The following is a 15332-nucleotide window of genomic DNA, read 5'->3' as shown; positions in this document are numbered from 1 at the left end:
CTCTTGACCTCTACCTGCCTCTTTTCATGGGAGTTGTAGAAATGTAACACCCAGCCTTCTGAAAAACCTGAATGAAATCAGCCAGCTGATTCACAACAGTTAGCAGAAATGGTGAAGGGGGAAAGGGACACGTAGAAGAAGAGAAATCACCCACACCTGGCTTCCATGGATTCACAGAGAAGTTCTAAATGACTCCTAGGCAAGTGAACTAGTGACAAAGTGGCTAAACTGCATGCAAAACCTGCCCATAAATCCTTAGAAGATCATCCCACAGATACCAAAACCCATCTCTACAGTGACACTTTTTTGTCCCTCGGTCCCCAGGCGCGGTATGCAAGCTCTGCCTCACCTACAGAAGGACAGGGCTGCACTGCTGGATACAGCTACCGTACGGCTGGACCTGGGTTTATCAAAGGAGGCGGGATGTGGAAGGATCACGGGGTATCGTGAGCATTTTAAGTGGTTTTTGGCTATCTCCCCAGGAGCAGGCACCTGGGATTGTGGCTGTCCATCCCCCCAGAGGCTCACACTTCATTTGTCATTGGCATTTGCCCTAAGGAAACCGGGACTGACACCAAGGTAGCACCACAGCTTGGTTGCTCCGTGGCATCGGCAACAGGGCGGTAAAGCCGGCAAGGCACCAGCAGCGATGCTCGTGCCCCAGAGCCACGGCTCTCGGGGAGCAGCCCTGCCTGCTGCGGGGGCTCCCCACAAACCACAGCCCACAGCAGAAGAGAAATCACTTTTCTGGAGAGCAGCCCTGGGGATGAGCAGGCTCCAAGGAGGTGAAGTGCAGGCAGGAAGGGGAAGTGGCCCTCAAGCCACGGAAAAAAAACAACAACGAACCAGCCAGAACCCAGCTCTCTCCTCTAAGTAAGAGCTGAGCCGTCTCCTGGCGAGAAGGGTTATTTATGGGGACGCGAGGAAGGAGAAGGCAGCTGAAGAGCATTTCTCATTTCCCTCCATTACTGCAACAACCCCACTTGAAATCCAACTTTATTTCTTCCTTCCCAAGCCAGCGAAAAAAAAAAATAAAAATAAAATATGCCGCAAACAAAGTCAGCCTTCCCTCCTTTGTTATCCTCCTGATTTTGCCAGAGGTTAGCGGGGCTGTTTCAGACTCACAGCAGGAGAAACAAGCAGCAGTTGGCACCACCCGGAGAAAAGATTAGAGCATTTACTAACGGGCTTGTCCCCCCACCTCTCCCCAAAGCAGCCCCCGCTGCTGCTTTGCCAAGGGACCGCTTTTCCTGGCTATGGCTACGCTATCTGCAATTGCCATCTGCACCAGCTCCCGCTGGCTTTATCCCCGTGTCCTGCCTCTCTCGACAGGTATCTGCACAAATTACTCTCCTTATTGCTGTATCTATCTTTGTTCATTAGCCCTGCACAAGATATGTAAATATATATACACACACGCGCGCGCGCAAATTCAGGCTCTGTGTGCACAGAATGCAAGTGTGCTTGGGGGCGGTTGGTGATAACGCTCAAAACCCCCAAATTACCACCCAGCTATTCATTACGATACTTGTCTCCTGGGTTTCTGCTGAACCTAACCCACAACACACCATCCAGACTCGCCTTTTTGGGGAAGAGATGAGAGGAAAAAAAAAAAAAAAAAAAAAAAACCAACAAAAAAATAAAAAAAGGACATTAAGCTGAGGAGGAGAAGCTGCTCGCGCTGCCTGACGTGAGGATAAAGCGGCTGTAGGCAGGAATAACCACCAAAGCGGGATGCTCAGCCCATGTCCTGCAGCTCTGCACCTGCTTGCGCTGACAAATAAACGCCCGGCGTGCAAAGCTGCCGGGGATTATGGAGAGAAGAGCGGGATTCACGGAAACTTGCCCAGATTTGGCCGACCAGTGCAGAAAACTTTCGCTGGTACAGCAATCTCCGTCGGTGGGGGAATGAGCTTCGGCAATATTTTTTTATGCTGGCAAACCCCCTGCTTTGACACATTTATGCCCGCACGGCTGTACTGTTGCCAGTCGTGCGTATTCCCCTCGCAGGCTGGTAGGAGCTATTAAGCTATCCTAGCAGAAGTCTGACACCAGGAGAGTTTTGTGTGAATAGCATATCCCAGCAAATCTGCAGGATAGAGAACATCTAAAAATCAGGTTAAGGGATAAATACTGACAAACCCCGTCTGCAGAAAAGAAAGCGTTCGTTCAAACGCTTGCACAAACCGGAGGATTGCTACGGTTTTCCCCCAAAATGATGCTGAACCAGGTCGGTGGCGACTGAGCTGCCTAGAAGACCAGGAGAAGGAGGTGATTCCCAAGCTGAAGGACTCGTGTGAACCTCGCCAGGGTTTTACAGACTCTTCAACCTCCACCAGGAGCGTGGGGGGCTTCCATCTGAATTTGGGGGAAAGCTGGCAGGGCAGGGCTTGCAGGAAGCCTCCTTCGAGGAGTCCTTCGCGCTAACATGCTGCCAGGGAGCATATGCAAGGAAGAGAAGTATTACAGCGCTTTGCTTCTGATCATCCGTGTTTTGAAGGGTTTTCTTGGCCTTAGTCGCCAGCAAATTTGGCAAGAGGTTTCCCAAGCACTGAGCTGGCAGTTGTAGGGAAGAGGGTGGCTTTATCTAAGACATAAAAATCCAGGGAGACGGCTTTGAACTAAAGCTGACAGAGGAGAAACGTGAAAGGAAACGTCCTCGTGGGCACAGCAGCTGCTTCTAAGGCAGCAGGGAAAATCTGTGGAGATGAGGATAAGCTTGGAGGAGAGTTTTTCCCAGGCTGCAGAATGGCAGCCTGGAAGAAGGAGAACCGAGGAGGGCAGGCTCCATCTTTTCCCTCTGCTTTAAGAAAAGGGAGCTCTGACCCCCTCCTCTTCTCTCCGGGGAACGGTGAAGAAGCCAGAGATGCTCAGAGCCTGCAGCCTCACCGGTGGGATGGGGAATTGCTCCTACCCCTACTGGGATCCGCAGCCTGGGTCGCCAAGGGGAGTGATGGATGAAAGGGAGGGAGAGGGGGAGGAAGCCACGTCTTCAGGCTCTGCAGCAGCAAATGGCCTCAACGATTAAAACTGAGTGGGCAGTTGTGTATCACTCTGGATTTTCTGCCTGTTTCATCACTAGCAGTGACTCAGGAATATTCTTCATCGCCCTCAAGCGAGGATATGATCATTTTCTGCCACTTGAGATGAAGCTAATTTTACAGCAGCTTAGAGAGAGATGTCATGTGCTGATTTCTATACTGCCTGCATCACACATCAATGCAGCAGAGCAAGGCTATAGGTGCTGACTGCTGAAAGTTATATCACCCGATACTGGGAGAGAAACGCCGTGGGCCAGGGGAGGGTGGTTTGGAGCTGTAGGGATCCCCCATGGATGAGAGAAGAAAAGCAGTACCGGATCAAGACTTCTCAGCGAAGAGAAAGACAACAGCATCCCCTCTCCAGTCAGGTTGGTTAGGAGGAGAAGCATCCAGACTGCCTGAAGGTTTTGAATAGGCTCCTAATAGGACAAGCGCGCTGAGCAAGACTGATGGGCTCAAAGGACAGATCTCTCTGCTCAAGTCCAACCCTGTCCCGGAGAGACCGAATTTACCGAAACCAAAGCCTGATGCACGAGAAGCCCACGCTCCAAAGTGAAAAGCATTTGCGATGCCAGTGCCAAATTGCTCCCTTGGCGCATCAAAGCCCAAACCTGGCTGGGCTGCCCATCTCATCCCACTGGTGCTCCCCACGGGGCTGGGATGAGATGGCAGAGGAACCGGTGCCACCACCGGCGCCACAGCTGGACCGCCCAAGGATCCTGGCTGGCAATCCACCAGCCCTACAGCCACATTCAGATGGGTTTTCTTGCTCGCTGATCGGGCCATTTATTTATATTCGAGATGCAAAAGCTGCCTTCGCACCAGGCTCTGGCAATGCCTCGCTGTGCTCCCTGCGCGAAGCCACGGTCTCCCAGCCACCGGCCGGCGTGCGATTCCTTGACAGCCCTGGCTTCAGGAGCTAACTGGCAGTGGTAGCTGCATTTGCAGGGGAAACGGAGCGGTACTGCCAGCTTTTAGTGACAAAAGGAGTGTTTATAACAGGCGCGGTGACAGCTGTCCGAATGCCACATTTATTTACAAAACGTTAGTTAAATTACTGACAGTTGGCGCTGCAAAGGGAAGCTGCGAGGAAGAGCTGACATCTCCCCATCGCACTAATTCGGCAGCCCCGCAGCGCCTCTCCGCAGGCTTCCAGCCTCCCTCCCCACCGCGGGCTGCGGATCCCTTGTGCTCAGGACACAGCTCCACACCTTCCCTTCCCTCTGAACCTCCGAGGGCTTCGTGCCCCAGCTCCCACCGACCCCGGAGGGTCAGTCCCAGCAGGGTGGGTTAAGTTTCTCCTACGCGATGCATTGCCACCAAGCCTTCGGTCTTTTCTAGAAGGACCATAGAGGATATTTACCACCCTGTGATCTCTTCAGGCCTTGGCCGCCTGTTGAAGCTACTGAAGGCTGTGCCACTTGAACGGATGGAGGTCCCCAAGGGGACCTCTGAATGGCCAAACTGTCCGGCATGCTGCTTTCAGACTCATAGAGGTGTCTGAGGTGAAGGGCCCCATGTCTCGCTAAACAAAATCAACTGTCTGCACGCTGCTGGCTTGAAACCAGCAAGGAAATTGCAGCTGCTGTCCTCCACGAGCCAAGGACAACCAGAGAAATTTAGGAGCCCCAGCTGATGTGCAGCACTAAAGGCATCTTCCTCAACAACCACCTTCATGACGAAGCGATAACAACCCAAGGCAGGATTGTGACCTTCTGGCCGTGTCCTACCCTGTCACAGAATACAAGCGTCTCGAGAAGGGAGACGTTTTCTTTAATTTCATGGGTACATGAGTCAAGGCTAACGGATACCTTTTGCTCTTCGTATTTGTAGAGGACTAAATCACATCACTTAGACACACACACGCCGTCAGAGCACATCCAAACTGCTCCCTCCCACCGCTGTCACATTTTGCCCTGGCTCCCACACTGGGCAAGTTTGCTGAGCAAACAGGGTCACGATGTGCATGGGCCACAGCCTGAAATTTGGCCTTGGAAAAATATATTCAACATCAACTTTGCCTGATTCGAAGCAGAACAGCTCCTCCTCTAAGGAGAAAGCAACAGGAGGGATGAGGTATGATGGGTAAACGGACTCCAAAATGTAAAGCAGTTCAGAGGTGAGCAGGGAAAGACTCTTTTTTCAGCTAAAGGGAAACTCCGGGTAGCCAGAAATCCTCCCCTTCCAAGACTGAATGAAATCAAAATCGTACTATTTCCTATAAGACACTTTTAAACCTAAAAATCTCGGTTTAGTTCCATCGGAGTGTTTCCTGTGCAATCTGACAAGGTGCTTCAATTAACTCAAACACACATTAACAGAGAGAAATACTGGTTTTCCAAACCCAAACCCGCCTTTTTCCCCCCCAAGGAAATTCTAAACTCTTTTTAGTCAAGGTCCGCGAGAAAGAAATGGATTGTTTAGTAAAAAGATTAGTTCAGAAATAAAAAAAAAGTATTATTTTCTTACGTAACAAATGGTACAAGCCTGAAATTTTTGAGTAAGGGTATGAGGAGCAGGTGCTCGCCTAGCTCCTCCTGAACAGCAATGCAAGAAAAGCACCAAACCCTCAGAGACTTGGAAAATCCTCGCTCGAGTTTCCACCTGGGTCACTTTTCCTTTGAACTCATCAAGAGCTTTGTACTGGCCCATAAAGAGAGGAACAGGGACGCAAGATAATAAAGATCACCCTGGGATAAAGCCCTACGCCTAGAATTTGAAGGACTTAAGGGTAAGAACGCAAACACACCTTCAAGCATTAGGGCTGTGCCTATCTGTAGGTCCAAACCATCTTGGGATTTGGAAGTGGCTCTGAACCTGGAGCTGCCCCAAACCATCTTGGGATTTGGAAGTGGCTCTGAACCTGGAGCTGCCCTCCTCTTCCTCCGTACCTTTGAGAATTTGCTTTCCGTGACAGCTTTCTATTGTGCTTCTTATTAGAGACACGTAAGAAACATAAGCCTGAAAAACACACCGGGTTTGCTGAACAGAGGATGTGAAGCTGGGAAAATAATGATCCCACCATGGAGGGGAAAAAAAAAAAAAGGGGGGGGGGGGGGGGGATGGAAATCAGACTCAAAAATCCAAAGTAATGAATGTTTGGATCATGTCCGGGGCTCTGCATGTGTCTGATAAAACAGACGCAGGTGTCAGAGCCATTTATGGTTGCAGGCGCAGAGCCGGTCAAAATCTGCCATCTCTGGGAAAAAAAAATCTGTGATATTTCACCAGCTGCTCATGTTGGAAGGTGGTTTTATTCCTTATTTACTCTACCCTCATTGACATGCAGAGCCGGACTCGCACGTCTCTTGTTTGACCCTTGGTGTCCTTTCCTATTCAGCACTCTCCCCAATGGTGTCCCCACCTTCCGACCAGGCTCAGCTCTCCAGACCTTGTCTCCACCTCCCTGACACTAGCTTTTCCAAGAGAGGATCCAGCTGCAAAGCCAAGTTTGCATTCAGCCTTTCCATACCCACCCATCTGCTCTTCTGCCTCCTCGCTTTGCATATAAGCTAACGACTTCCTCCCAGCACGACTGCTGGTGGCGAGAGCCAACACCCCTCACCACCAGCTGAAGAATCCTTACGTAAAGCAAGATTATTAATATATTAATGATTAAGATGCATTTGGCCTTTCAGCAGATGCTGCAGCAGCCAGGTAGCTAAGCCCAAGTCTTGGACTTGGTGCCTTCAGAGCCCTGCACCTCTGGAAACTAAACCTAAGGAGAGCAGGAGGTATTTCCCCTTGGTTTTGTAAAGGTGCCACATGCAACGACGAGCAACCGCTTCCTTGGGAGAGGGTTTTCCGCATTGCTATTCCACACACAGCCCGTTAATGGTCTGCATATTGTAGCAAGATGAAAACAGTGTCTTCCAACCCGATCCACAGTCCATTACAGTTAGGGTAAAGACTTGTGGTGACATTAACGAGCACTGGATCTGCCCCTTTGTCGGCATAAATCTCTGTTGCATTGGTGGGATTGCATTTCGCCACTCGCTTGTTTGTTTGGCTCTGTGTTCTCATTACAATTTCTATTAGCCTGTTCTCCCACTGATGCGGTCGTAGATTAGTTCCTTCCTGATTTTCCCCTTTCCTCCTGAAGGAAAATAAGGGTGGCTCAGCTCAAACTGGCAGGTTTACGTGGGTCTGGGAGGAGAAAAGAACAACTCTACTACATCAAGAGGAGGATTTTTCCAACAGCAGAAGCTGGAGCAACTCCAGCGAAGCCAACAGAGGGACAATGACTTAGGCAAACTGAAGATGACCCACATCCCCGACCCACCACCCCTCATTAACACACGCACGGAGCTGCCAGTTCACTGGCACAACATGCAATGCCAAGCAGCGTTGTGCTCGATACCCAAAGGGCTGTGCCAAGGCACAGCAGGGCAGCATGGGGATGGTGCATCAGGATGGCCAAGAGCTAGAGATGAAGCCGGTTGCCATCCCTTGGACTGTCACCCACAAGCACTTCGGTCGGAGGCTTAGGTTAGCTCGTGGTCGTGATGAGAGCAGCTTCTCAGCAGGGTTTGGGGCTGTGAGGATCCCCACAGTTGGGGGTGGCACTGCTTTTGCTGACCCCACTCCCTGATTTTGCTTCAGTGCCTATCTCATGATCGCCCACCCACCTGCAGTACCACAACCATGGACTACATATCCCTGCAATGACAATTCTCTGGCACCTCCGGCTAAGAAACGCTCACGGTAGCCTCTTCAAACTCCAAGCAAGAGGAGGACACCAGTAGATATCTGTGGTGCCCTCCGGTAGAACACTCTTAGCGTTTTCCCTTATAGAGGGATGCATCCTGCCACAAAAAGACTGCAATGCAAGCAGATGACTCGCGGAGCCAGCAAAAGGAAGCGTTGCAATCGCCGCACACGAATTTATAGGACCTAGAAGGGTGCCTAATGTCACTTGAGGAGTCAGTAACAGGGCTAAGAACTGAATATCCATTTCACAACCCTGGCTTAACGATTAGAAATGCCACCCAAACAACCCTCCAGTGGCCACCTGTCACCTGCAAGGCTGCTCTGACCTCCCTTCCTCTGCCTTTCCTCCTCGCCCATCAGCCCTTCCCAGCCCAGAGGAGCTGGGTACAAGTCCGTCTGATTTAAAGCTTGCCAGAGCCGGTAGACCGGAGATGCTTAACCCTACGATGGAGATGACAGCTCCAGAAAAGCACGCTTGTCCCCTAGGAGACCCCAGCCCAGCCAGCTCCAGTGAACTGCAGGCAGCAGCTCTACCAGGAGAGCTATAAAGGGAAACCCTCCTCTGGCACAGCAATCAGGAGCTTGTCTCATCTCAGATGGAAATTGCACTCAGGGAAAAAAAAAAAAAAAATAATAATCCATGCATACGACAATTTTTTTCCCCACTTTAAGCTGATTCCATCTCTGAGATGGGAAGAGAGGTGGCGAAGATTTGCTGACATGTCACTTTAGCAATAAACTCCTCTTTCAAAAACATGCCATCGCAAGCAAAGCAATCGCCTTGCAAGCTACAAACAGCCGCGAGCATCACACGTGGGCACTGCTCGGGGCTCCTGCAGCCCCTCGGATGGAAGCTCTCCAGCCACAGGGAAAGAAAAGCCTGGCTAGAGAGGAGAGCCCAGCAGCGATGGGAAGGAGGAGAGAGGCAGGAGTGAAGTGGCACAGATGGAAATAGGGACTCAGTCCCTAACCCCCAGTACTGCTCATGTCTGCACCGATTTCCCGACTCAGGCCACAGATGCAGGAGAATATGCTCCCCCGCTTCTTCACCTAAATAGAGAAGGAGTCACCACAGCCCTGAATTTATTCCCTAACATTCAGGAATAAAAAGGAGAGAGGTTTGAAAGAGGTGAGCGTGCTGGATACGGAAGAAGTCAGGAGAATCAACTTTGGTTAATATACAAGTCGGCAGCTTAGCTCCATCATCCTCACCCCATGCCCGCAGGACCGCTGGGGGCTGGTCCCACCCAAGCGCTCAGAAATCCTTCACTGCTCAGTAATCAGGAAGAGCAAAATAATTACACCTTGGCCTCCACAGGTTGTGAGCCCAAGCTATAACCCCCCTGGTTCGGGCTTGGGAAGTGAACGGGGAAACAACCAGGAGCTTCAGTCCCTGCCAGGTGAGACTCTGAAGTAAGTAACTGTAGGAGGATGAGAACAGGGGGGACTGGGCTTGGAGACCATCGGAATGGGATGAATATTTCACAGGAGCGGCGTGCCACAGAGCTGAGCCCTGGGGAGCGTGCTGCTCCGGTAAGAAGGAGTTTGGTGGTTGTGCAAGGATGCGGGGAGCTGGCGGGGTTGGGCAGGAGCCGCAGGGCTGCGATGAGCCGCGTACATCCCAGCGTGTCCGCAAGGGCACCGGTGGGTGGGAAGGGGCTGGCCTGGGGTTATTGCAGCTCCGACCACCAGCAAGGGTGGGAACAGGGAGCCTCGAGCAAAACAGACACAGGGCTGCACAGCTACCAGACAAGATTTAGCAAACAGACCCTTCCCTGAACAACCCCTGCCCTGCGTTGCTTCCCTTGCTCGCACCAGGAGCCCAGCCCCCCATCGTCAGCCCCCGGGCTACGGGGATGGTGAGCACCGCTTTCTCCGGGACAGAGAGCCGGGAGTGGGGTTCCCCTAGCAAGTTTTCTGCACTCATCGACTGCAAACCACAAAGCCAGCTGCCCAAAACCTCAGCGGAGAATCACCATCGCTCAAGCCCTGGCAGGCACAGCCCTGCCTCAGCACCTGGGGGGGGGATACACAGCCTCCCCCGGACCCCAGCAAAAGCAGCCTGCTGGAACACACCACAGTGTCATCCATCCGGGGCCGGCCCCTTTTTTCAAATTACACAAGAAAAACACCAAAAGGCAAATTCCCGTGGATAAAGGAGGAAAGATGAGGCAGCAAAGAGTCATGGAAAACAGGCCCATTTCTGAGAAATACTCTTTTCTGCTTAGCAAACAAGCACTTTCTGTTTGCATCCGTCAAACAAACATGCTTGATTTTGTTTTGTTTTGCAGCCAAGTTATCATTTCTCCGAAATTATTTCAAGAGCACAACAGGGGCAAAATAAATTTGCAAAACAAGCTTAGGTAAACCGTGGCACATCCCAGTGGCAAAGCACACAACCCTTTTCAAAGCCCCAGTGGAAACCACGGGAAATATCAGGGTTAAATTAAAGAAAAAAAAAAAAAAAAAAAAAAGCAGCTTTGACTCATGTTAAACTCAGATTTTACTTTCAGCGTGAATCAAAGGGGGGAAAAAATAAAGGCATCGCATCACCCTGCCAAGAAAACCAAAAGAGGAGCCTGTGAAAGAAGTGGTCCTCGCCCTGCAGCCAGATCTGCCCTCCATCTGCCCAGGGTGCTGGTAAATTCAGGGGGATACCAGCCTGTGCATGCTGATGGGAACGTCAGAGCCTCGCCGTGGAAAGCGCTGACTGATGCCAATTAAAGTGAAATCATAATCAAGCCATTTGTTTTGGTGCTGAGAGAACTGCTCTAAAGGTCTCAGCAACACCTGGAACTCGGTTCAAGCGCTGGAGGAAAGTTCAGGGTGGGTTTTCTTCCAGCATGAGCCGCTCGCTACTGGTGAGGGCAGGTGCTGCCTGGACATGGTGGGAGGGGGTGCAGACCGGCCTCATCCTCACGACGCGGCCTTGTGAGATCCAGCATGACACCCAGCTCTGACCTTGGCACACACCGAGCCCTGGGTGCCACCCCAAGCGCAGGAGCAGCCCAGCGCAGGGAGCAATGCACCCATCGATAAAACCGCCAAGCTGTCGGACCCAACACCCACAAACCCTTTTCCAGTTCCTGCAGGTTTTACTGCACCCAGGAGTAAACCCTACCCCTCCTACTCCAGACAGTACCTCTACCTCAAGGTCTAAACTTAATTTAAATTTAATACCCTAATCTAAAGTGCTGGTCCCAAAGCAAGACACATGGCTGTACCCTCCAGCAAACACCGCGAGACAGAAGGAAATATCTCAGCATTTCTGGTGAGTCTGGTCCTAGAGTAACTCCAAACAGCAGATTTACGGGGTGTGCACGGAGCAAAGCCTGCGCCCCCCTTACAATGGGGGAGTCTCCTCGTGGCCTTCAACCTAGCTTCTTCCTCCGGCACCAAATGAGCTCTGCCCAGAGGGGCGGCGGGGACGGACCTGCACTGAGCTTCCTCAGCAGGGCACCACTGCTCGACAGCAGCTTTGGGGTCCTCAGCACCCCACCACCCCAGATAAACTGGCCTATTTCCAACCGCCGAGCCCCCTCGGCTTGGGGACAGGACATCCGAGTGCTTCAGAGAAGCGGCAACCTCTGCTGCTAAGTTTTCAGCTTGTTCTCCCTTTTGTTGGCTGTGAAAAACCAAGAAGGGAACCTCTCAAAACACCTCTTTTCCTTCCAAATCCTTGGCTGCGACTCACCATCCTCCCACCTCACATGGAAATGAGTGGGGAGATAAGAAGACGCTATTTTTTGCCTCTTTTTCCTTCCTGGGCACCCCTCCCTGAGACTGCCACCCTTGCAGGTCTGGGAGAGGGCAGGGCTGCTGCCTGCACACTGGGCAGGAGGTGGCCAGGAGCAGCGGCAGGTCCACCAAAACCTTTGTGAGCAGCATTGCTATTCTGAACTCCTCCACAACAGATCGATGGTTATACTGGGATGGGACTGGGAGGAGAGCAGGCAGGAAGATTCGCGCTTCCTTGATTTCTTCCTCTGGAAGTGTGTGGTTTTCACGTGCTCTTCCCTCTGCTCCTGCCACAGCGCAGCATGACTGTGGGGACCAGGACCCACTGGGGGATGCAGCAACGTGGTTGCCTGCCAGACTTACCGCTCCCACCCCAAAACAGAGGGAAAATGCCCCAAAACGCTAGCGCAAAACCCAGGCCTCCACCTCTCCGGCTACCAAACCAGTGCACTGAGCAAGCAGCAGCGAGCCATTAATTTCCAAGAGCGATGCCCACTCTAGGGGCAGGACAGCAGGAACATCATCTGCACAGCAGGAATATCATCCACGCAGTTTGCGCACCCCAAAGCCCATGTGCCTATTCTCCTGGGGCACGCTGGTATTGATGAGGCACCCGTGCAGGGACAAGGACATCCCTTGCCACCAGACTGGCTCCCCAGCTGAACTGGGATGCGCATATGCAGCAGCTCTGGGGTGATGACAAGCCACTGCCATCCCTCCCCAGGGCCACCTCCCAGGGGCAGGATTTGTCCTGCTTCCCACTGGCCCCCACCGAGAGAAGGAAAGCATCCCTCCTGCTGACTCACCCCAGCTTTCCTTTGTTCTCCACCAGCACCGGGCAAGCAGCTGGTGCTGGGGCACAGCACCAGCACGATCGGTGCCAGAAACCTTTTGCAGGCCCCCACCAGAGCGTGAGCAATTTGTCTCCTTCCAGTAAGTTTGCAGAGCCCCCGGTGCCCATACCACCTCGCTGCTGCCACCCTCCCATGTATTTTGCTGCCCAGACCCCCAGCAACCCAAACCCATCCCTCTTTGACACCTCCGTGGCAAGATCTGTAGGATTTTTCGGTGCTTGGGAGAGCCCAGCAATTCAGGACAGGGAAGGAGCTATGTTTTTCTTTTCAGCCAAGCTCAGCGGGGCAAATTCCTAAGCAAGACACCCCATCCTCCACCCTTAGTCACCCGTTCTCCAGCCTCTTTGCCCAGTCGTGTCATGACGCAAGACAAATCCAGAGGAATGGCCACAACACAGCTCCCTCCCTCCCTCCCTCCCCGGAACATGCCAGGGCTGGGGCGGCAGGCGGAGAGAGGCTGCAAACAGCTGAGTTGCAAGAAATAAATAAGGAGAGGATTCATGTTTCCAGGGGCCAAACGCAGCCCATGGTTTAAGTCTTCCCACCGCTTGAAAAAAAGAGACTTAGCTGAAATTCCTCCTTAGGTTTTTTCGTCCTGGCTTGGCCCTGCTCCACTTGCTGGCGTAAAGCTGGAGTGTGGCTTTCACCGCACACACCCAGCTGGCCCCGCAGATGTTAGTGTCACCTATGCAACGCGCCGGTGGAGGAAAGTCACTCCCGAGCACGCCGGAGTTGCAAGCGCCGCTTCCCAGCGCTGCAATTAAAACCTGGCTTTTTATTTTTAATGTCCCTATCAAACATCCTCTGGGATGACTGCGCCCATCTGCTGCGAGGACAGGGACGAGTATCTGGGCATAAGATGTCCCAGAAGTTACAATGACCAAAATCACAGTTTCCCTGGCAGCCCCCACACCCCTCAGATCGCTGCTGCAGGCGGCAGGACCCCAATGCAATGCCCGGCCCCACATTTCCCCCCACATCCAAGAGTTAATGCTGGCAGGGAACAGCAAGCCCCTGCCTCTGGAGCAAGGGGGTTTTTAAGGAAAGCAGTATCTGCCTTCCCTGGAGCCAGCCCCATCCTGCACTCCCCTCATCCCAGCAGGGCTGGACCAGGGAGAAGGCACAAAACCCCAGCGGGGGTTCAACAACTCCCCCTCTCCCCAGGCTGGGTTGGTTTGACACGCGTGAAGGCACCCCCGGCGCTGCACCCCAAGAGCGGAGCGATGTTTACCCCCCACCAAACGCAGCCGAAGTGCCCGAGCCACGACTACCGACAGCAGGAGCCGAGCCCATGCCCCGCACGGGTGCCGGGCAGCGGGCCAAGAGGGAACCGCACTCCCCTTCTCTCACCCCCCCCAGTAACTTTCCCGAGACGACTGGGGGTGGGGGGGGCTGAGCCAAAGCCCGGTCCCCTGGCACCCAAACCTCCCTCTCACCTTGCTGTCCGGCACCCATCCTGCACCGCCAAGCGACAGGATGCATCCCCCGTGGGGAAACCGAGTCACATCCCCAAAGGTGCCCACCGCCCTCCCCGTGCATCAGGACCCCCCCAAGGCAGAAATCCAGCTGCTCCTACCTGAGCGTGGCACTCTCCCCTTGCCGCACAGTCACGTTGTCCATAGCTTTGGGGAAGGTGGCATCTCCGCTGCGCACGGGCACTCCTGCGGGCACAAGGAAGAGCAGCCTGAGACAGAGGACGACTAGGCACCTCCAGGGCAGGGCTAAGCACCCACCGACCCCCATCCTGCGCAGCAGTGACTTTTCCAACAGGCAAAATCACACCCGACAAGGCCACCAGGAGCGAAAAGTGGGGGGACGGGGACGGGGAAGAGGAGGGAGGGGGTGCGTGTGTGTGGGGACGGGGGGGAGCAAAACCACCGGGGCGAGCGATGCGGAGCTCCACGGAGATCAGGAGAGCCCCCGGCAAGGCAGTCTGCGAGCACTGAGCCTGCCGAGCGGCATCCGGAGGGAGTCCCCAGTATCCTTGGGTGAGGGAGGAGGACGGGAGGGCCGGGGGGGAGGAGGAAGAGGAGGAGGAGAAGTGGCAAAGGTGCTGGACGCTGGGCGAGCCGGCTCTTCCCGGGAAGCAGTCCGAGGCTCACTTGGGCGAGGAGGTGCCGGGGGAGCCGCCCGGCTGCACCCCGCTCCCGCACACTTGTCCCGAGTTCGCAGCTCCCCTCCGCAGCGCGGAGCGGGGGCAGTCCAAAAACCAGGAAAAACCAAAAAAAAAAAAAAAACAAAACCACCCCCGGCGCGAGCTAGCAAAGGGGTCCAGGCGCGAGAAGGTGCAGCAGGCAACGGCCTCGGGGTGCCGGCGGCTCCTCTCCCCCGGCCCCGCGGGCGGGTCCCAGAGGCGGGCTGGTCCGGGCGGGCTGCAGGGTGGGGGGCTGGCAGGACGGCGGGGGGGTGCCGGAGCCCCCCGGTGCCGCTCAGGCGCAGAGCGGGGCGGCCGGGGCGCGGGGGAGCGGGCGAGGCGGCGGCAGCATCCCAGCCCCGCCGGCGCGGCTGGCCGGCAGCATCCCTGGGCGGCGCGCAGGCGGACTGCCCGGGGTTGTCATGGCAGCGGCTCCATCACTGACCGGCACTTTGGCTCCCGCACACCCGCACGCACCCAGCACCCGCACACGGGCGAGCGGGCGGGGAGCCCAGCCGAGCGGCGCACACTTCACACGCCAGCCCGGGCGAAGGACACCCACTTTAACCCCCGCCGCACCGCGCTCCTCGGGGGATGGGATGTCAGCCCCCCCCCTCCCCACACACCCCCTCCCTTCCCCGGCGTGCTTACCTGCACCCAGCACCGCACTCCCTCTAACATTTGCCCTCCGCTACCTCTCCACCGTCCCCTCCCCAGGCGGCAAAACCACTATGCAGGAGGGGAAACTGAGGCACGGGACAATTCCCCCCCCCCCCCCCTCCCCAGTCAGGCAGGTGGTGATGAGGAGAGGTGGGAGCGTGCCCTCCCGGTCCTCTGCACCACACAGACACACAG

The 15332-nt window shown here is 54.4% G+C and overlaps 1 protein-coding gene across 8 annotated transcripts in view; it reads right to left on the bottom strand.

Annotated features, from left to right (window-relative positions):
• The window catches only part of LOC308054234 (protein CEPU-1), a 457457-nt gene that overhangs the window by 128685 nt on the left and 313440 nt on the right, over window positions 1-15332 (bottom strand). For 4 of the 8 annotated variants that reach the window (XM_080366694.1, XM_080366695.1, XM_080366691.1 and 1 more), the window contains one exon: window positions 13920-14004. In XM_080366694.1, coding sequence (XP_080222820.1) covers window positions 13920-13963 — 44 coding nt within the window. In that variant the 5' untranslated portion in view covers window positions 13964-14004. The other 4 variants (XM_080366697.1, XM_080366696.1, XM_080366692.1 and 1 more) reach the window with 4 other exon arrangements.

The sequence above is a fragment of the Falco punctatus genome (assembly GCF_963210335.1).
Source record: "Falco punctatus genome assembly, chromosome: 16".
NCBI lineage: Eukaryota > Metazoa > Chordata > Aves > Falconiformes > Falconidae > Falco > Falco punctatus.
Note: the sequence above shows the minus strand (reverse complement) of the source record. Positions and strands in the feature narration are given on the sequence as shown.